The sequence below is a fragment of the Siniperca chuatsi genome, linkage group LG2 (genome assembly GCF_020085105.1).
Source record: "Siniperca chuatsi isolate FFG_IHB_CAS linkage group LG2, ASM2008510v1, whole genome shotgun sequence".
Taxonomy (NCBI): Eukaryota; Metazoa; Chordata; class Actinopteri; order Centrarchiformes; family Sinipercidae; genus Siniperca; species Siniperca chuatsi.
In genome coordinates, this window is record NC_058043.1 from 22,317,399 (window position 1) to 22,339,476 (window position 22,078).

The window sequence follows — 22,078 nt, forward strand, 5'->3', positions numbered from 1 at the left end:
TGTGGGTAACCCCTGTTCTGGGTAGAGGAAATCTGTGGTTTTTAGATCTTTGTGTGTCCTTAATTTGAACTAAGTGGTAAAATAATCCATTTTATGGTGTTTAACCTAATACATGATGTGGATGGGAGGACACATTTTCTGCGTACCTGTCAAAAGTAGTTTAAAGCAGAAATGACCTTTTATCTACTATCGGATGATAAAATGGTGGGTGATTCAGTTTTGACTTTTTCTATATAATCCTAACAGTAGACAATTGTACTTGTGCAGTGTAGTCCTTTCACTCCACTACACGTCCTGTTCAACAGTTGAACGGCTGTGTGTTGCAGCCAGCTACTGTGCAACACAAAGAACGCCTTCTACAGAAGCTCTCCAGCCTTGTTTTTAACACTTGCAATTACTGTTTGTGGCCAGGAGAGAGCAGCACTGCCTGTAACTGTAGGAAAAGAAATCACCCACATGCATACTCCTGTGCCCACAGACACGCCTGTATTGATAGTATAAATATATTTTTACAAAACGTTGGTGATCTGTTTTACTCCATAGGACCAGCAGTACAAATTACACAGAGTGGCACTGTAGCTTGCCATGAACAAGAATGATTTTGCACTTTTACCTAGCCATATCTACAGGCTTTTCAAACAATATGATGTGTCTCAGGTACAAGTAGAGAACTTAGAGGTGGAAATAAGTTTGAACTGAAAACAGTATGTCGTTACTATGTCCATATGTATGGTAGAAGGTGGTGAAACACTAAGACCAGCACATTTGCTGTCAGTGGAGATACTCTCCATATTCTGCTACTGAAGAATTTTGATCAGGGTTGTTGGGTTGCAGCTCTCAGTGCTCTCTAACTTGATCTCTTCAGTAAATACTGAATTCATGATTATTTTACCTGATCTGCCGATGACTTATTCACTGTATACCGACCACATCAAAGTGAAACAACCTCACAAACACCAAGCCAGCTGCCTCATCACCTTTGCTGTAGATAGTGTGCAGAAGGTATATTGTCTCATCAAATTCAATGAAAGAAAAAATCTACACATTGCATTCATGCAACACATTTTGTCCAACAAGGTCAAAGATTGCGTGAACACAGTCTGACTGGTTGAAACAAATCACAAAAAATGAGACGTGTAACAACACTTTACTTAAAATACTAATCATCATTTCAGATTGTGAGTAGATAGTACATATTCTGTTTTGCATGCACAGATTTGATTAGCCTTAATAAGTACAAAGCGTTCTCAGGTCACATTTAACTATTTATGGCTCCGAATCATCACAGATACAGCAATCAGCAATATACAGTGAGCTTCCACTGTAGCTCACACTAAGTTGCAGTTAGCATTTGCTAATCTTTAGATAGTTCTGAAAAGAAGAGTAAGAATACTGCCGTCTAATGGACTGTAAAGGATGAAAAGCTTTATTTTCCAATAATGACATTTCTGTAGCCCTTGACATGACACAACTTGTTGCTGTCGAAGTCGACCACCAGCTTTCTCAGACCAGAATGGGTGGGAGTGAAGTAAATTTTCACCTTGGCATCTTCCCCAGGTCCCACTGAGGAGCCCAGCCTGTAGGGTAAATATTTAAATATTACATTTGTGACACTCACTAGGAGGACTTTATCACAATCCTCTGATTGCATAAATATTTAGACAATCGATTATCACTGACATAGAACACATGACAGTTCTGACTATTTATGGAGACTATGGAGTTTCAGTATTCAAACTGCTCAGCGGAAGAGTAGAATTTACCAAAAAGAAGTGTGCTTTAATAACAGTTTCATTCTTTGGGTTTTTTTTTTTTACACACCAGAGCCTATTGGCCAAACATTAGCACTGACAATGACAATGCATCACACAGACACATCATGCATCATTAATGCATCATTCATGCACTCAGAAATCCAATTGATGTAAAATAACTGATTGGCTTTACTCACTGAATAAGGTCAAAGTATTCATAGACAGGTTATTGTTGAGCAATAACAAGCCACCTCACTGGTATTTTATCATGAGCATTGTGTCTAAATCTCATGTCGGCTCCAGTAAACCGCTGTACTGTAGTTTTTCTTTACCAGTGGGCTCCTATCCTGACTAAACAGGGGCACAGCCAGCCAGACATCTGGACGCTGCACCAAGACCAAGGCAACAAATCATAAAACAATATAACACATATCTGAGTGTGGAAGTCAAACGGAGAAGAAACATTTCCATTACTGTACATAAAAAGGATGATTTTTAAAAAGGCCAAAAGAAGCGCATATGTTTCCATATTTTTTAAATGATTGACTATGTCTGCATGCATGTTTGTGTCTACATAGAAGACCATTTAAGTTGTGTTAAAGCTTCTAATTTATGACTTGTCAGTTGGTGCTCTGTGTGAGTAAAGAGTAATAACCTCCAGCTGGATAAGGAGGGACTCATACAACCTCTCAGAGACGACGCGGCCCCCAGTGAGGTTGGCCCCCTCGATGCTGAAGCAGCAGTTCTCCAGCGGTTCTTGCAGAGGGTTCTGGAGGGTGATCTCTGCAGCCACTTTCCGATTCTCCTTTGGTTCACCCAGGATCTGCAGAGCACAGCCACCTCTAGGTGTTAGTTGATGAAAGTCTCATAGTAATTACAATGCACTTTTGCTTGTACCAAGCTTTGTTTATACATACTGTAGGAACAGGTGTTGGTGCACCAATACTGTATACCTGTGCTGACATAACTGTGGTACGGTGGAGCTTGACAGTAGTCCTGACAAGATTTTACATACTGATGACTTTAAGTCTATAACTCTTGTTGGAGGTCTTTGTACTCACTCTGACTTTGATTTCAGGATTGTCCAACACAATGTTTCTCACTGCCAGTATTTGCTCTCTGGTGGTGTAGTCCAACAACAGAGCTCCCAGACGGATTAAGTTGTCCTCAGTGAGTAGGCCACCGTACTTAGAGTAGTTCAGCCTTAGTGGAACTCGCCTCTCTAGAAGAACACATACAATATATTTAACACTCACAGTGAAAAGTCAAGTGTATAAAGCATTCACATGAAAAAAACCACCCAGTGACTTGGCTCACCTGCTCCTGGTGAGAGTTCAACATTGAGCAGATCTTTAAAACCACAATTCCCTCCCAGGGACCCATTGTAGGACATGGTGCAGGATCCAAACACCAGGCGGCACTTCTTCTCGCTCTGCGTGTTGTTAGTAACCACAGCAAACACGTCGAAGTCGCAGCCCTTCTTCATCTCCGATGTGACCTTTATAGCGAGGTGTAGGCCATGATTTTGCTGCTGGTAGAGCAGCTTGTTTTGGTGGTTGGCCTTCTTGAAAGCCTCCCGCTCTTCATCAGAGCCTGGCAATATGGAAGCAACAAAATCATGCACTGAATAACAGAAGTCTTAAATTTGACAACTTCTATATATTTAACATGACAAATTGCCTGTATAAGTAAAGGAGCATACACCTGACCATCTTAAACAAAGGCAAGTAAGAGCTGACTTTGTGTACATTAAGAGTAGCACAAATACTGATGGGGAATGTAAGAATTTACACAGTAAGTGACCTGCTGGTATGCAGAGGAGGTTTGTATATAGTTAGCTGATAACATACACCATTTATGGGGAGGACCAACTGTAGTGATGTTTAGTTTGTACAGTAAATCCAGCAGTGCTCTCTACCTTCGGGGTACTTGTAGAGATAAGTGATGTCCTCTCGGGCGTCACTGCCCACACTCTTTGTGCTGATCTTCTGGCCCACCTGTGTAGTGCTAGTGACTTTCAAAGTGCTGCCGTCTTTTTTCTTCAGGATGGTGATGACATCGGCATTGACCTCAGCAAAGACAAAAGGGGCATCATACTTGAACATGAGCTCGCCCTCCTTGATGGCCCTGACAGGGACGGGGCCACAGCAGTACACTCCTAAGGGAAGGGGACGATGCAGAAACAAAGGTGATAGATCCACCAATGGTGAGGATTTTACTTTGATCAAAAATGGCCACATGGGTCATCGGTGAAGCGTGTTCATTACCTTCACTTTTCTCCTGAGGTGTAGGGTCACTGGCTTGCCAACCATTAAAATCAGATTTAAGATCAGGCCTGGTCATCCAGTTCTCCACCCAGCAGTGATAATTCCTACAGATAAAATACATACACTTGATACACTTTCTGTTTTGACACTTTAATAAAGACATCTCATAACTGGAATTGTTCTGATGTCATTACCAAAACTGCAGTAAACTGGTTGACTTCAGTTAAGTCACAACTAAACCTCTACTGTCTAAATCTCTACTGTCAGGGTTAGTGCAAAGATCATTTCCACTGCAAACTTTATGGTCAAATCGTAGTCAATAATCAAATCAAGAGGATGTTCCAAACTAATGGGAAGTGCATCTGATTAAATATTGTTCTGTTCTCTGTTTATTCCCTAAGAAATCTCTCATTTAATTTGACATCCCATTGCCATATTTGAGCTATAGCACAGAAATGAAAAACTCAAAGTCCCCAAATTAAGAAAATGTGTTGGTTTGCATGCAATTTTTTTTCTATGCCACATATCAAAGAGGAAGAGAATGCCTTACACTTTAAATAGCCTTCAGAGTTTCTTACTTTACAATTCAAAGAATTCACAGTAGTCCTGACAATCTCCTAATTTTACACAAATATCTCTCCTTGTGATATATTTTAATATACCTTTTCTCTTCAGAATATGTAATGTTACGACATTCCAAGTGTGTTGATACTACTCAACCCTACTGTAGTATTACATACATAAAATGTATAAGTTCTTACCAGATCATTTCTCCAGATTGAATGGGATCTCCATTTTCGTTGATGTAGCGTTCAATCACCAGGTTGCTGTTGTTGTCGTGGGCTGACACGTAGTTGGTGACAACTCTGCAGGGGATACCAAGGGCTCTGGAAACTAAGAGGGTATAAAAACAACTTACATGAGTATTTCAATACTAAGAGGAGCAAAATGTATATTGTAACTGTGTGTTTACATATATGGTGTTATGCTGTGTCTGTTTGAGACAAATCAAGTGTGTTTTCCAGTGATAGGCTACCAAGCTCCACTGCGTCCTATCTTACTTGAACAGGCGACTGCAGCAAACACCCAGCACTGTCCGTAGCGAACAGGTTGACAGGCTTGTGTGTCCCAGTTGCGCAGAATCTCCACACTGCCCTTCCAGAACATGGGGCTGACACCTCCTTCATAGCCATCTGTCCACTTTCCCAGCAACACCCCTTTGTCGTCATTACAATTCACCTAACAGGCAAAGGAAAGTGTGTAAAACAAATTTTTTTTACATATGAAATCCGAGCTTTTTTGTCATTAAGTCCTTGGTATCACACACACATACTGTAAAGCTATCTATGACAATAAAACAAGCAATAAGTATCTCTTTCTAAACCGAAAAGTGGACATACCATGGCGCTAAGCACTCTGGAAACATAGATGGGATTTCTCCTCCCTGAGCAGTCTTTGCCAGGATTATTCAGACATTTAGGATTCATATCCAGAATCCTCAGACAGACATCCAGGATTCCACTTTCAAACTGTACAGAAAAAAAGTATTGTTGGAAAAATAATCAAAAGTGAGATCCAATTAAACATGTCCTTTTTGAAAACATTTCAACAACAACAGGTGCAAACACACAGCAAATTAGATATATAATTCTGTCACGCTGTAAAACTCAATATCTGTACAAGTAATGCACTGCTAATGCAGGCGAATGAAAGTGTAGCAGATATCAAAGAAAAGGCTGGAATATCTCGGGATCAAATGTTCAGAAATTACTGCATGTTTGCAGTTATGTAACACATCATAAATCACTTGATAAGTGGATATTTTCCTGTTATCAGAATAAGCGTGATTCAAACTTCACCACTCTGGCGCATTGCTGGCTCGCCTGGTTGACTATGAGTGTAAGATGAAGGGAGGCTGACAGCATCAGTGTTGGTCTTGGTACCTGGCCAAAGTTCCAGGGAGTTGGTATGGGATGTTTGTCGCTGCCTCGAAAGATGATTCCATCCTGGGATAAGACATACTCTGCCAAACTCTGCTCATTGTCCATATATACTGCATCACCTGTTGCCAAGAGACATCACAAACAATTCAATGAATGTGCTAATACATGTCCTAAGTGGAACATGACTGGTATAGAAATAGTCTTAATTTCTTGGAAACTAAAAAAAACACATATATTCTCACCCTGCAGGTGATTATATTCATAGCATTTTAATAAAATGTGTAACTTCCACTTAACTTAAATGAATAGTTTGTCATTTTGGGAAATATGCTTATTTGCTTTCTTGCCGAGAGTTTGATGACAAGAAATATACAACTCTCATATCTGTCTGTTCAATATTAAGCTACAGTCGGAAGCTGGTTAGCTTAGCATACAGACTGGAAACAGGAGGAAACTTCTAGCCTGGCTCTGTCCAAAGCTAACAAAATCTACCTACCGACACCTGTAAGTTCACTAATTAACACGTTATATCTCATTTGCTGGTTCCCTGGCAACCTCACGGTGATGACAAGACTTCAGGAAGTGACTGCTACCAGCCAAGAAATAGTTTGACAAATAACCCCCCGTAAAACCACAATATTTTGTTTTTACTCTTCGGTTTTTGTTCGGATTAAACAAACGAAATATAACATGTTTATTAGTGAGCTTTAAAGGTGCTGGTAGGCAGATTTTATTACCTTTATTTCCCTATTTCCATTCTTTATGCTAAGCTAAATTGACTGGCTGCTTGCTGTAACCTTATATTTACCGGAAAGATATGAAAGTGGTACAGTAAAGATCTTCTCATCTAATGCGACTAATCATATTTCCCCAAAATGTTGTACTACTACCATTCCCCTATATCATGTCTTCAGCACTGCTCCTGAATAACTCTTGTCGTAAGCCCACTCTGGAATGAAACATGATCATCAAAGCATTCTGTAGCTTGTAGCTGTACAAGATACACTACACGACAGCTTGACGTATGGTCTGTTTACCCACCTGGGCACCAGGGGTTAAAGAGCAGGACAAACTCAATCCGCCCTGATCGCCCCAGGGTCAGGGTGTAGCGGCCTATAGGTGCGTCAGGGGCAGAGCAGATGGACAGGACCACCATGTCCCCGGGGGGACTGGTGACAGCAGCGCTCCAGCGGGAAGTGTCAATGTTGGCAGACAGACCAAAGGAGGCCCTGGTGCCATACTGCTCAGAGGGTTGAGGACCTGCATGTAAAAGTGAATATAGTTAGAGCCCTGAGACTACATGTGGGAAAAAGCCAAGAGGTCTTGGTAAAACATTTGTGTCTGGGGAATGGAAACTCACAGGGCACATTTTCACTGTTTTCCCAACCCTGCCTAAATTTAGTTCAAACATCTCTGGAATCTTGTCTCAAGCATGGACAGAGTAACGGCACCTAATTATGACAAAACTGATTGGGACCCAGAGCAACCTCAGAGTTCAGATTTGAATTGTGGTAAGTTACATAAACTTAAAATAATTTGTGTTCACTTCAGTACAAAGAATCAATTCCTTCACATCTTCCACCTAGTATAGCCAACAAAACCAAGGGCAGGTTGTGTGATAACTTCCTTCTCATTGGGTGAGATTAAGGTTCCTACTCAAATCCATTAAAACATACTTGACTTTCAAATGTTTAATATGCTATCTATGATTATACACATGCTTTCCTGTTGGCATGCAACACTTCCTGTTTAAACAGTTGGACTTGGAGGGCAAAAGCTAACAGCTGTCTTATCATACTCTACATGAGACGTTTATCCAAATATGAACAGAGGAGAAGAGACAGATAGTTTTCAGTGTTTGTGTTTTCTAGGGTATTCTGAAGGCAAATACATGTGAATACAGTATCTGGGGCTCGCAACAATAACAGTTAAGTCCTTTAAGACCTGCAGAACAATAAGGTAGGAGCTGAAGTTAACAATGGGAAAACCAACAGACCATCTTACAGCTACTGTAAGTGTGCTCATTGTAAAAGTCAGTAGAAGTATCACTGACCATTGGACAAGGGAAAATGACTTCCTTTTCCTTTCCAAAAACATTACCGCTCCTTTCCTCTCTCATATTTGAAATCACAATAGGTAGCAAAAAAATATCAGCAGAAACACACAGTGGATTCCAATGTGACCCAAACTTCCTGAATGAGAGGACACAACCACAGCTTTCCCTTCATTCTCTGTTCATTATAGGATCATTATGATACACATTTACCATATTGTGAGTTTTGTTCATTTACTTTTCCAAATGTTGTGATGAAATGCAAACGTCAGAAAACAGAAACAGAAAAGTACGTAAATATCTGAAAGAATACTGAAACTACTAAAATTACAGTATAATACAACAATTACTCATGGAAAAATTGTATTCACTTTCATTAAGTGCTGGTTAAGCAAATTAGTTGTTGTGTACGTGGTTATGAAAGATGTAAAAGAGGTAAAGAAGGCGTAGCACCTGTTTCTGCAACGCAGTCAAGAGAGCTGACTCCAGGTTGGTAGTTTCCGGAGCGAAGGTACAGGCTGATTGTGAACGGTTGGCCTCTCCTCACAATCAGACGATCCACGCCGTTGAGATCAGTACGATGGTCGGTGTTGTTGAATTCACACTCCAGGTTCCAGCGATCAATGTCCAGAGCTTAAAAGAAGAAAGGGCATTTAAAAAACACAGACAAACTGAAAATATAAACCCTATAAAAGAGTTGTTTATTACATATCTCTGAAATACACAACGTAGATGCTGAACAATCATCATCTTATGGATTGAGTATTTAAGTTATTGTCCTTTTAACATGACCGTACTTTGAGAAAAATGTGTGTTACTAGTCAATATGTTACAGTATTTTTCAGATGGTAGATACAAGATCAAGAGTTCTTCTAATTTTCTACAACAGATGCATAAAATGCTACATAGTAATTAAAGAGTGTTTCAGTATATTCATTAAAACGTGCAGAACATATACATCTATTTCTAGCACTCCAAACATATTCTTGGTTCTTATTTTAATTGAATAGGAGGATAGTGTATATGTTTATGTCACAACACTTCTTGATGAAGTGCAAGTTTATAGCTGTGTATAGGATATGGGTTATTTAATAGAATTACAACAGTTACAAATAACTTTTTTTATTGGCAGACTTGTGGTGAATTAACCAGAAAACTGTTGTTAACTAGAGTCTGCATTTCTTCATGTTGTGGCTATGAATGTGTTTTTTATATTTTCTAAAAGAGAACTGCATTCCTTGCTAGTTCCATCAAACTGACTGAACAAACTTTTATAATGACTTTATTTTTCGGTCAAATGTTTGTAAAGGTTAACTATTTGATCATCAAAGCAAATTCTGTGGACTTTGGAATAAAACTGTGGACTGCAGGACACCCGCAGTTGTTTATGGTAAGATAATTTTGTTTCACAGGGCTTTCTGTCTGGATTTAACAAGAGGTAAACACAGATAGAAAGTCACTCCCTGTGAAGTGCACAAACACAGAACCACTCCTTCTCTCCAGGGCGTGTTGTGACTAAGAGAATCCCACCCTCTGATTTCCTGTTTGTAGGGACAGTTTAGGGTCCTCCTATATAATTCGTCCACAGTCTTCCTGCTGCCTAACTACTGGCTGGGCTGTTCCATGACCTGTCAGGAGGTTAACCTCTCCCCCTATATTATTCCTGGCTGTTACAAAAAGCCTCTATGAAGTGGAGTGAGGTGGTAGCGTCAAGACTGGGCTTGACTTGAGCAAACAAAGACCTGCTGTTTTACATGACATTCATGGGGGATCATTCCTCAGTATTTCTCTGATGTTTTACTGATCTTGATCTTAGTTTAGTTCCTAATTGAAGCCATGTTAGCGTAATTAATTGGGGCAAATGCCTTAAAGAATGCAACACCACCTATTCTGGGACAGCTGGAGTTTGTAGACAGAGGATTATGAGGGCTATATGGTTCAGCTGAACATATTCTCCAGTCATTTAGCTCACATTTAATCTGTGCAAATATCAAATAAATATCAGCATTGCGTTGGAGCACATATGCTATTTAACACTTTATTGAGAAACCATCTGGAGAACGGTATATTTCACTTATGTCCAAGAAATTCTGATCTTTTTGTTTCACTTTTTCCTTTTGAAGAAAGAAGTTTTATTGTAATCGCACCTCAAGGCAAGAGAGTCCAATAAAACAGATCCTCGGTTTACAGTGTGCAAACAATTACATAGAATACTAACATATGAAAGTCTGCGACCCAAAACCTTCAGAAACAACAGACTAAAGGTGTGACAGGAAACTCATCCTTTCTGTAGTGATTTGGGGGTGTTTTTGCAGCTAAATAATTAATATAAAATTTATTTCGATTTTCTCCCGAACCGCAGTGCAACAGCATGTGCTGTTTAAGGTGAAGCAATTGTGGTATGGCAAATGGTATGCATGTGTGGTGTAAAGCCAAACTGAATCCATTTTAAAGCAGCCTGAAGTTTATTCTATAGAGTGACATAAGTTGTAGCAGCACAACGCTTTAATATGAAATGCATGGGCAGAGATTCCTCAGCCTTGACCCTGCCGTCTTCACTATCCTTTACATACTCTACTCGCTTCACTCCCACTTTACCAACCATGAACCCACACCACAGAGGGGCTGTCTCAGTACGCAGCCCTGAGGCCAGCATGAGCCTAATAAGGAAATTAAAACAAGATCTAGCTAGTGTTAACTGGGTTGTAGCTGGTACAGTAAACCCTATTTTAATCCTGGAAAAATAAATATGCAAACTCCCATCAGAAGTGAAAGGAGTTTTCAGTTAGTTTTGCAGGCAACACCCATGCTGACTTCAGTGCTCCATCAACAACACTTTTAATTTCTAACTAAATGCTTTGTAAATGTATCAATATGCTGTTTTTTCTACATGCAGAGTCTGCAGTAAGTTTTGCTCAAATTTGTATTCGTGTGTAGCGGGTAGCTGCTCCAACAGACATCTTACTAACATCCTGTGACTATGAAGATTAAATACACCAAATGGCAGAAGCATTTATTTTATGACTTCAGACTAGCCTGTCCCACTTCACAGGTTTCCTGTTAAATACACACTCTATAAGTGAAAACTGTATGCCTTTACCTTTACCACAGAATGTCCAACAGCCCTCCTCAGATATTTTTGGTATGCTACACATTTTGCCTACACACATAGGTCAACAAGAATTTCGACCTTTAGAGGTGATGTAGAGTTTTGAATGCCTCTGCAAGGGCTTTAAGCAAACTATTTGTAGGGTGGTGTGTATGTGCCTATAAAGATAGCTGCAGTTAACCAGGGGAGGCTCCAGCTGTTCTCAGCTGCTATTATGAGTGTTAAGGTCCCAGGGCAAAAATCATCTGCTCAACCATGAGGGTGAAACATTTTTTAGATGCATTGGTCTTCAGATCTCTGATGAACGCTACTCCTGCAGCTTTGAAACCAGCTAATACAGGGTGATGATATGTGCAGGCTGTGATAACTTTACATGTGTCCCCTTTGTTATTCTCAGACATCATTTCTACAGCATGTTTAGTGACAATCCTGTCCAAGACTTAGTGAAAGTTTGTCCTTACTGGTCATTAACTCCTCGGGCAGGGACTAAAAAAACTGTACACACCATCAAAATACACTGAGAGTGACTTACATTTAAAGTTACATAACACCCATATTAGGAAAAGGAGAGATGAAAACATCAAAGAAAATCCTTGGGGAGCTGACTTGTGGAATAACTAAATACAGATTGTCACTATGAATGGACATTTATGTATTTTTAACCATTTAGCTAGTTGTACAATATTACTCAATTATCCTATTAAATGGCAAATAGTTTACACTTATTATTAAAATATCACAGGCGGTGAAGTAGTCATTCAACTTACCTTGAGCCATGACTGCTGCTGTGTTCTTTGACTAAACTGTGTTTTCAGTGAATCTCCTGGTCAGAGGGGAATATTGTGTCACTCCGTTATCCCGGTCTTATTTGTAGCCCTCTTCTTGCTAGTCAGCCTGATGGTGGGCGTCACGCCCCCCCCTCCACACACACATACACAACTGAACACACCTCTTCCCGCGTGTAGGAGCCGCTGTAGGCTATCATCCAGTGATTCATTGCAGACTGCAAACTATGTCAGTGCAATTGCGTGGTTTCCAGAGAAACACTGATTTTTATCTTTGTGTGGTGCAGTCGTGCCAGAGAACTATTATATAGGTATAAAGTGCAGTACAATTTCTGTTTCCAGAAACTGTTGTTTTTTAATGATGAGACTTTTCAATGAAGATAAAACAACACATGTAGCTAATATGGTAGCAAGGGGATGATGGAAACCATAGGCAGGTAACGTTAGGCAAACTGGAAATGTACTGTTTTTATACTATTGTTGTATTGTTGGGTTCAGAAATAAGTTGACATGCAGTCAATACTGTTATAGTTTCACTGAGGTTTAGGAAGGTTATCCAACATAGTTAAAAGATAAGGTTGGTAGCATTCTGTAGGCTACTTTTCTTATTGTCAACAAATACCATGAAAAAACAAAAATTAATGGATCCTACTAACAAGTATGCCTATTGTTTGTGTATTCAAAGCCTGTAGCTTATTCTGCAGCGCCACAGACCTCCATTGTTGTCCAAAAACTAGTTAAAAACACATAAATGAGCCACACAGTCACACTGGGTGACATGTTCCTTTACCATGAAGATGGGAGCTGTAGTTTATTTTCAATCTTACACATCACAATCCGGCAGAAGTACTCACTAGCGCTTATTAGGCTGCTGCTGAAAATAGTCCCCAACAAATACACTATTTACTCCTGTTTGACTAACATCCCCAGCTGGGGAATTATTTACTCTTTTTGAGAAATATATCTATATATTTGTGATCCATTTTTAAAGATTTCCATCCTCAATAGGAATGAGTGGAGTTGGGGCTGAGTGTCACAGACAGAGCAGCGAAGTCGAAAACTATTGAGAGATGGACTAATGCATTGTTGGTTTTGGTCTTTTCATGGCATTTGTTGACAATGAAAAAATATATTATAATACCAAAATTTGACAAAAAATATGCACCAAGTATCTGAAGTAAACCCAACAATGCATTTGTAATTGTAACTATGTCAATAAAGGTAGAGGATGAAGCCAGCCATATGTTTTGAAGCACTCTGCGCAGACCAGTATTAACTACACACATGAGTCTTGGCTCCAGAGTCAGGCATTACGTCAGGAAATGGAATTCAGTGATTAACAGAGCTTTGTCCAAAGCCACACAGTGGAAATGACCTTTGGCTTGGCTACTTCAGAGAGACTGTGGCATCTATCACCCGAACTTACCTCCAGATAAAATAATTAATGTGTGTGCATAAAAAAAAGAATTGAATTGAAATGACAGCAAAATAACAGAACAGTGAAATACAGAGCAAACAGAATATTTATTATAAACTCCCCTTAAAATAGGCTAAAATAGGCCTTGTAAAAATAAAATAAAGACAATCATTAAGGCAGCACATTGCTGAATAATAATAAATACATCCTGTCAATTACCTTTGCTTCAGGCAAAGTCACTGACTCACAAGTTTGACCAAGTAGTTCCAAAGAAAGTTCCATGAAATGGTAAAAGGGAAGTGACTTTTTCCACATTGCAGAAATCATGGCCTGTGTCATAGAAGGAGGTACAGAGGTAAATGCTAGGTTAAAATCAGATTTCCTTGTAAATACTTTTGTTTGTAGTTACACTAAATGTCTGCAATACAGTGTCATGTGGCTACAATGTTTAATTTTCTTCACTGCACTTTTTATAAAGTTAGTATTGTGGCAGTAAGTGATTCTCTACATTTTGTGTAGTTTCTTATACACATGAAATACTCACGAAAAATATGGATGATATGATGTTCTGATGGCTCATTTGCTTTCATTTAATCAGGTAAATACATCAGTATAACATATTATAGCATATATTACATCTGTATTATATATTCATTTCTCAGCTATATTAGTACCTCATCTGATTAATAATGGAACTATTTGGCAATGCAAATTAAAGACAGATATTAGCCACCAATATTTGAGTTTAGAGATTTCAATCTCACTGTAAGTATGTTAAGCTTAGTTAAGTTTATTGCAAAAAAACACAGATAAAAGACAACATATTCATCATCACTGCAAATATTCTGTATTTCAAATAGAAAGCCATGCAACTGTTACATAGCTGAATATCTCCATACCAGTAACATATTAGTTCATACAAAACTGTTAATCAAAAGAAAGGACAGAGTGAATGCGTTTTATTTTCAGAGGAAATAAGTAAGACACATAAGTTGTAATTAAGTTTGATAAATCTGTACAAAAGGCATTACATTTAGGACATAAAAGATGCCATTATGGTGTTTACTGCCTTTATGATACAATTCATCACAGACCTTCACAAGATTTTATTGAACTCCTCTGTGATCAGGATGAGGCATGCTCATACAAGTCTGCACATTTTATTTCACCAGAATTATTTAGCCACATTCTTTGACTGCTGTAATGTTAAGCATTATGTTATGAATAATAGGCACAGACTCAAATACCATAGCAACTCTATGATCCTTTGCATGAGCTATGGAACTATATTGATTTACAGCAGACTATGCAAAGCCATGTCAGGTATGCAGCTCAAAATGTATCACCGTTCAAAATACAGTACATTTATAGACATTTTTCTGACCTATTGTTTTAGTGGTGAGATTAAAAAGGTTTATTTACAGAGTGGTAATGGATTACAGTAAGAGCTGGTATAAAAGTGTTTAAATAGTTCTTCAACACTGACACCAGCGACTGCTCTCTGCTTTTCTTGTGTTGCCTCCAAATCTGTAGGAAAAAAATGAAATCTTTAAACTAACTTTTCCTTTCCATAGTTTATTATTAATATGCACATAATAACTAACTGTTCAAAAATGTGTTGTATTATAATACTAGTGTATGAAAGATGGGTGATGTATGATTGTAATATAACATACCGTATCTCGCAGGTCAAACCTCAGTGGATTTTCCTACACTGGTGTTCTGAACCTGAGAGATTCATAAAAATGTTATTAATGTAATATTAATCACAACAAATCATTGACATAAGAAAATGCACCTAGCATGCAGAGAAAAATCAACAGACTTTTCAGTATAAGGAGGGCAGAGATTTAGTGAATGAGTGAAGAATGAATCTGTCAGTAATTTACTTTCATTTTGCATAAGATACTTTGCATTTCTAATGTTTTTAACCACATAAACAATTACTCAATTACTGGCTGTGAGCTTTGTACTGCACCTTGCTACAGGGCAGATCCTTGGCCTGGTATTGTGGTTTGGGCTTGGGTGCAACTGGTGGTTGGATTTTTTCTGGGGATCCTGCCAGAGCATTTGGTTTGTGGAAGACTGCAGAGGTCTCAGCTCCATGAGCCTCCTTAACAGTGATTGTGGAGGCACAGACCGAGGAGGTGTCCTCTCCTCCAATAGCAGACTGGTAGCTGTGACTGGAACTGCTGAAGCCACTCACACTTTCTCCTGACGACTCGGAGCTGTCCACTGGAACAAAGAGAAGACTTGATTATACACATGATCAATAGATGGATGGATGGATGGATGACTCAATCAGTTAAGCGACCCATGTGACTTAGTGCTAAGAGAAATTGGAAAGCCAAGGTTTAAACACTGTATCAGCAATCAACTTCCCCTTCTGAAATGTCATCAGATGCCTTTAAAAAAATAGACCTCTGACCTCGTTGGAAGGGAATAAAAGTACAAAAGGCTTGAAACATGATACGCAGCAGCCTCATGGCAGATTCCTGGGTGTACCATTGCATCTAATCCTCTTGTCCATTTGCAGTAAATCGTAAGCAGCATTCTGGACATATATGAGTTAAGAACATATTTGCTCAGTTGTACTGTACACACTAAACTCACACAATAAGTTCTGACTCCCACTCTCATGGTCCAGATCGTCCTCCTCCAGAGCTCCAGGAGGCGATACATATCCTCCAAGGCCCCCAGAAACCACCCTCCGCTTTGGCCCACACAGGTATCCCACAGGGGACAGGGAACCTCTTCCAGAAGAAGAGGAGGAAGATGAACTGCTTCCTGAACCAACAGATTTCGGGCGCCCCCCAGGAAGCCCGTCCTGTGAACCACATGATCCCACAGGGGATAGCACCTTGTTTTCTGCAGAGACCAGGTAAGAATAAGTTTTATGAGAGGAAGTGTGATAAACTGGGAAAAGCCAAAGAGTGATAGAAAACCATCACAATATCTACCGAGTAAAATGAAAGCAATGAATAACTAAGTAAACCTGATTTACCTCTTCCCATCAGTACATAGTTGACAGCTCTGTCATTGATAGCTGCATCACTGGGCTGGATGTCCATGAAAGGCTTGTTTCCAATACCCATGAACACTCTCTCCTGCATACGGACCTCTAAAAAATATGAATGAATACACATTGCCAATTTTAATGTTACTTTCACTGACTTTGAAATGTCAAAAAATACTTTTTGTACAACAGATTGTTGTCTCTATTCTGCAAATCAGATATGCTGTTTTTGTTTTCAGTTTTTTTAATCATATTTAATACATTCATCCAAAAATAATGAAAAGTAAGGACTGTTACTGACCATCCCATTATTACCAAGATTCACCCAAATATACTCACATCTGCACACAAAGGCAGCACAAATGTCAATATATTCTGAACATACCAGGTTCTATCAATGAGCCTATATTACATTAACCTGAAACCTGTTACCATATGACACTGTAATGTACAGAATGTATATTGACATATTTCTTTAACCTTATGAAATTTGCTATGCTGTAGCTTGAGGATACAACTTGTAACCAGCCTGTAATCAGAGTGTAACCAGTGTGTGTTTATGTGTTTGTGAGTATTTATACCTCTGTTGTGTACTGCCTGCTCCCACAGGATCCGCTCCAGGTCCTTGGTCCAGGTGTCCTTCACCTCCTGGCTAACTGCTTGAAGTGTGTATGTGTCCTGGGTTTTCCTCTTCCTGAACCAGATCTCAAAGCACAGGCCACTGTCCCCGCTGTTTTGGGTCAGTCCTATATCTGACGTCTAAATATAAACAAAGAAAATCTGATCATGTAAGATGGCACTTTAAAATATGGCAAGCAGCTTGACAAGTTTGCCAAAACACAGACAAGACTCCATGACAATGTAATTGGGCTTGTAGAGTGTTGCAATGCAATGTGTCAGAAGGGCTACTAAACTGCTGGAAATGACAGCACAATAAATGTTATGCAAGTGGTTGATTGACTGAAATTGATTAAATTACAAAGTGAAAATGATTCTGCAGCTGTTTCAAAATTATATTGCTACTTTTCCACTGTCTTTAAATATTTTAAAAACATTAATTCTAATGTGTGACACGTCCAGTCCTCCACTGCATCTAAGTGACTTGGAAGGTTTTCCAAGTTGTGACAAATAATGGAAAAGTAAATATTCCTCTTGTAAATGATGAGTAAATGTACTGTAAAACAAAAGTAATTGTTAGTTGCAGCATGCATATGTAGGAAGTAATCTTGTACTGACTAAATAAGGAAGTGGTAGCAATACTGAGGCCTTCTATTGCTGCATTTACTGTTACTTCTGGTACACATTTAACTGGAAATTGAATATGTGTAGCAATATGTGTACCTTGAATGACTGCTTGTAGATATATGTGTCATTTCCTACATCCGTCTTTCTGGTCTTGCTAAAGAGAATGAGTTCTTGAAAGAGAAAAATGTGGCGGAAACATTTTTTCTTCCTGAATGTTACCAAAAACTCATCCTGGCGTATCAGCTGCCCCTGCTCCTTCAGATTAACCTGCAGTACACAAAGGTAGAAGTGAATGAGGCTGGTAAGTGGTGTCAGCAATAATGCACCTCAGTCAAAAACAATCAAAAACAAGGTCAAAAGTGAATATATCAAGAAAAACAAAATCTTGAAACACTTGATTCAATAAACAGATTTTGTGCATGCCAGTACAGTGATCATATTATACAATATATAATATTCAATATATTATGAACTTCTTAATTTTGTCTTCAAGAGAGTTCAAGAGAGACCATGAAGTTCATTAAATAACCAGCAAAAATCCTATGAGTCCAACACCATTCCCGCTATCTCTGCTTTCCAGATAATGGAGCTCCAGACCATCATCCCACACACACAGCACCTCCCTTTACATTCCACTGAAAAGAATTATGCTTTTCCTGTGATGAAGCTCAGCACAAGTTCAGTCAGGAAGACTATTTTTATGCCTCATTTCATTCTCTTTCCCTCTCCCAGCTTCTTCTTAATACTGCACAAATATGCATGATAAATGTTTCCCCATCACAGGAGAGATTCCAGTGGTGTTACTCAATGCTGGATGAAGGTGAGGGTGATAAGTCAGTGTTATCACAGTACCATAGGCTACATACTGTATCTATACTGTGTGTATGTATGTATACTGTATATAAGACACTAAATCCTCCTTTCTAATATTCTTGCTTGATATTTCGGTTTATAAAATGACACAAAAGTTAAAAGAAACAAACTGTCTTACGTCACAGTGGTGGATGGCGTCCATGGCCAGCAGGTTGTTGCCGTGGCGGAGCTGGAAGTGGATGACCTCTAGGGCGGCCTTGACCTCAGCCATCTCTCTGGTTTGTCCTGGACCACACTCCCTCATCATGTCCTGCAGCAGCAGGCTGTACTTACTGATCCGCTGCACAGGCTTCAGCAGGTACGACCACAAGTCCATTTTATCCCCCAGCTTCAGTTGCTTTTGCTGGTGTATGAGGCGAGGAGACAGAGCGGTCAGTGAACCTGCAGCAGTGCTAGAAATTTTACTGCTAAAGCTATCAGGATAATGCTAAAGCTGAGTTGGAGAACATGCCAATGTTAATGGGCAGGCATCCATCAGGACTAAAATGGTGTAAAGAGGCACTGCACTTATTTGGAAAGAAACATAGAGAGAGAGAGAGTGATTTGACTAAACATCATTATTTGGTCATTTCTTTTTATTAGCCATGCTAGCAGCTGTGAGAGTTTGTCTGTCAGTCTGTTGGTCCACCACTTAGGTTCAGACTGAAATAAGTCAACTTCTTGCCATGAAACATATTTTTTCAGTGAAATGTCTTGACAACTATTATTGCCATGAAATTTGGTGCAGATATTCATGTTCCCCACAGGATGAATTGTATCCCCTGACTTTTTATCTAGCACCATCATCAGGTCAAAACTCTAATTTGTCCAATATTTTTGTTTATGACGAAATACCTGCAAAACTAATGACATTCAATCTCAGCTGTACTTTGTGTTAAGTGCTAATTAGCAAATGTTAGCATGCTTAACACCTGCGTATTGCGTATGCGTATTTAACACCTGTTAAACATCAGCATGTTAGCATTGTCATTGTGAGCATGTTAGCATGCTGACACTTGCATTTAGCTCAAAGCATTGCCCTGCCTAAGTACAGCCTCACAGAGCTGCCAGCATACACTCTGATTGTGTTGAAATACATCATTCTCTCTCCTCTTGTTTAAGAAAATTCATGATGTGGTTTTGAGAAGAGAAATGAGAAAAGGAAGAGCAAAGGGAGGCTGGCAGTGGTTCTCACCTTGAAGAAAGCCTGCCCATGATTGATGAGAAGATTATCCGACTGTGGTTTGTTCTTGCTGTAAAGGGCATACAAAGCAAAGCTCTCGCTCTAAAATAAAAGGAATAAATAAAGACCATTAGTCAGCATCATTATCACCACCAATAAAAATGCATGTGTCACACTGTTGCAGACTACGCAGTGTACCATAGCAGTTCACACCTATATGAGCTACATATCCTTATTTTCAATTAATGTGTTCAATGATATCAACACTTAAGCTGTTGATTCCTTGGAATTTGAAGACATAGTACCAGTGTCAAGACACATCTGCAAGGGCTTTTGTTAGCAATCAAATATGCTGAATTATTGCAGTTTTTGGTTCAAAACAGGAAACCATGGACCACTACTTGACATTACACAGACTCACATCTGCCAAAACCTGGCTGTGTTATGTAAGCAACAGTTACTCAGGTTTGAGAAACAGTGTACTTAAATATTTATAATACTATAAATACTATAATATTTTCTAATTAAGATATTAAAATATCATCATCAAAAATAGAACATAATCAATGTTTCAAATTTTGGATTTTTCCTAAACAAAGTGCACCACACCTGCAGAGCAAACTGTAATTCATATTCAATACTTTTGTGCACTGTCAATAATACACGTGGCACCTACATGTCGTAGGAAGCAACGTCCCACTCTGAAAGGTTCGCTCATACAGCTCTCCAACTCGTTCAGGAAATGATGTCGGTGGAAGTCGTGGAGTTTTTCTAAGTTACCGAAGATGCTCCCCCTCTGGCCCCTGAGGTCCTGAGGAACGTCAGCCCTCTCCAGCTCTGGGAAGTAGTGCTCTCGGACGTAACCCAGAGCCTTCACATACTCTCTCTCTGTGGACTGCAGCTCCTCCATGATCCTCCGCAGTTTCCTGTTCCACATTTAGGAAATGAAAAATGTAGAATAGTTGATTTTATTAAAGCTCATAACTAAACTCAGTTTTACAGAATTTATTTATTTGTATGACGGTATTGTTTAACACTGACATTCATGAATGTAACCTATGTAATCTCACTGAGCTTTAGATTACAGCTGAGGGAAGGGGGAGGTATTACTTACAAATCATTGCTGCCATTGTTTTCTGTTGGTGTGAGTAATGTCTCTGGGGTCTTTAAATCTTTCGGGCTCTGAGTGGAGGTTTTGCATCCTTCACCCTCTGCTTCATTACTGTCTCTTTTTGACTCGCAGCTCAGGTTTCCTGACCGTAAACTCTCGTTATGGGAAATGGGCAGATTTTGTTCCAGTGGCTGCGTCATGCTCTGACAGTGTTTGTGTCTTATATTCAGAGGTGAAAAGCCAGGGATGCTCGTCAAATGAGATCTCACACATGAGCCCTCGCTTCGGGACCGAACCAAAGGTTGGTGCGATGGAAAATCATCGCCCTTTTCAACTGAGTCTGCGCTCCTCAGATCAGTCTCGCTGTGGTGATCTCTTGGCCTCCATTTGCTTTCTGGTTGACAGTCATTTTGTGGAAAAACAGGAGTCATTTTCTCATTTTTAAGTGGTACTTTCGTGTCAGGTTTTAAATGGTGGTTGAAGCATGCAGCACTGGTGCTTTCTCCTTCACTTTCTGAGATTATGTCTACCTCTTTCCGAGAGGTTAGCTGCTGTGTCAGAAAGCATTCATCTTCTCCCACCTCACTCCTTTTCTCCTTCTTCTCCATTCCTCCGTCTTCCCCTTGGGGGCTTGCAGCTGTGGTCTGCTGGATCTGGTTCTTATCTACGTCTTTCTTCTTCTGCATCTCCTCAAGACACTGCCTGACTTCTTGGCACTGGACCCAGGCTGCATTCCACACACTCATCACCCCAGAGGCCCCTGATCCCACGGCACAGACCTTAGCTTTCAGAGCCTGGAAGTGTGAGGTGGAGAATTCTCCACCTAATCTCTCTTTATACATCTGGAGTGTGCTCAGGGTCTGAGTTGAGTAACACCCCTGGTCTACCTTCTCCAAATAATGACTGCATTCTTTGGCCAGGGCAGATGCCTAGAGAGAGAGAGAGAGAAAGAAAAGTGAATTTAAAGGTTAACACAAATCAGTCATAAATATATAGACAAAGGGCAAGTAAAGAAAGAAAGAGACCTAAATTAGAAACATCAGATGGGTGAAAAAACATGGTGCAACGACAAAACACAAACCTGTTCACAGAAGCGGTGCACATGCACCAGTGTGTCCAGTTCTTTGTACCTCTGCTCTGCCCGCAACATAAAATCATCCATATTGGATTTGAAAGTGCTGACCAGAGTCCGAAAAATATCTGTTGCAGGACTGGAATCACTCATGCCAACAATTCCCTCTGCCGCCGTCACTAGGGTCAGGGTGTACTGTTGTTTCTCCTGTGATAAACGATAAGCTGTCAAGTGGAACTTGTAGTTCCTCCTCTATGCAAGTCCCTGATCT

At 39.7% G+C, this 22,078-nt stretch overlaps 2 protein-coding genes across 2 annotated transcripts in view; both read right to left on the reverse strand.

The window, feature by feature from the left end:
• Positions 1-1,405: 1,405 nt before the first annotated feature.
• Positions 1,406-12,044, reverse strand: tgm2b (transglutaminase 2b). Its single transcript, XM_044180671.1, has 13 exons — positions 11,894-12,044; positions 8,471-8,650; positions 7,006-7,224; positions 5,965-6,083; positions 5,422-5,550; positions 5,083-5,260; positions 4,783-4,915; positions 4,022-4,125; positions 3,673-3,912; positions 3,072-3,347; positions 2,816-2,976; positions 2,441-2,577; positions 1,406-1,577 (listed from the first exon to the last, which is right to left on the reverse strand). Exons 1-13 carry the CDS (start codon positions 11,901-11,903, stop codon positions 1,427-1,429), a joined length of 2,037 nt encoding a protein of 678 aa, XP_044036606.1. The 5' UTR covers positions 11,904-12,044; the 3' UTR covers positions 1,406-1,426.
• Positions 12,045-13,416: 1,372 nt separating this feature from the next.
• Positions 13,417-22,078, reverse strand: part of LOC122868595 (uncharacterized protein KIAA1755 homolog) — a 28,974-nt gene continuing 20,312 nt past the window's right edge. The window contains exons 13-24 of the mRNA XM_044180697.1: positions 21,817-22,014; positions 20,739-21,664; positions 20,301-20,550; positions 19,637-19,726; positions 18,581-18,805; positions 17,686-17,856; positions 16,926-17,103; positions 16,333-16,449; positions 15,942-16,196; positions 15,307-15,563; positions 15,005-15,056; positions 13,417-14,855 (exon numbers count right to left, since the gene is read on the reverse strand). Coding sequence (XP_044036632.1) covers positions 15,018-15,056; positions 15,307-15,563; positions 15,942-16,196; positions 16,333-16,449; positions 16,926-17,103; positions 17,686-17,856; positions 18,581-18,805; positions 19,637-19,726; positions 20,301-20,550; positions 20,739-21,664; positions 21,817-22,014 — 2,706 coding nt within the window. The 3' untranslated portion in view covers positions 13,417-14,855; positions 15,005-15,017. The remainder of the gene's footprint in view (positions 14,856-15,004; positions 15,057-15,306; positions 15,564-15,941; positions 16,197-16,332; positions 16,450-16,925; positions 17,104-17,685; positions 17,857-18,580; positions 18,806-19,636; positions 19,727-20,300; positions 20,551-20,738; positions 21,665-21,816; positions 22,015-22,078) is intronic.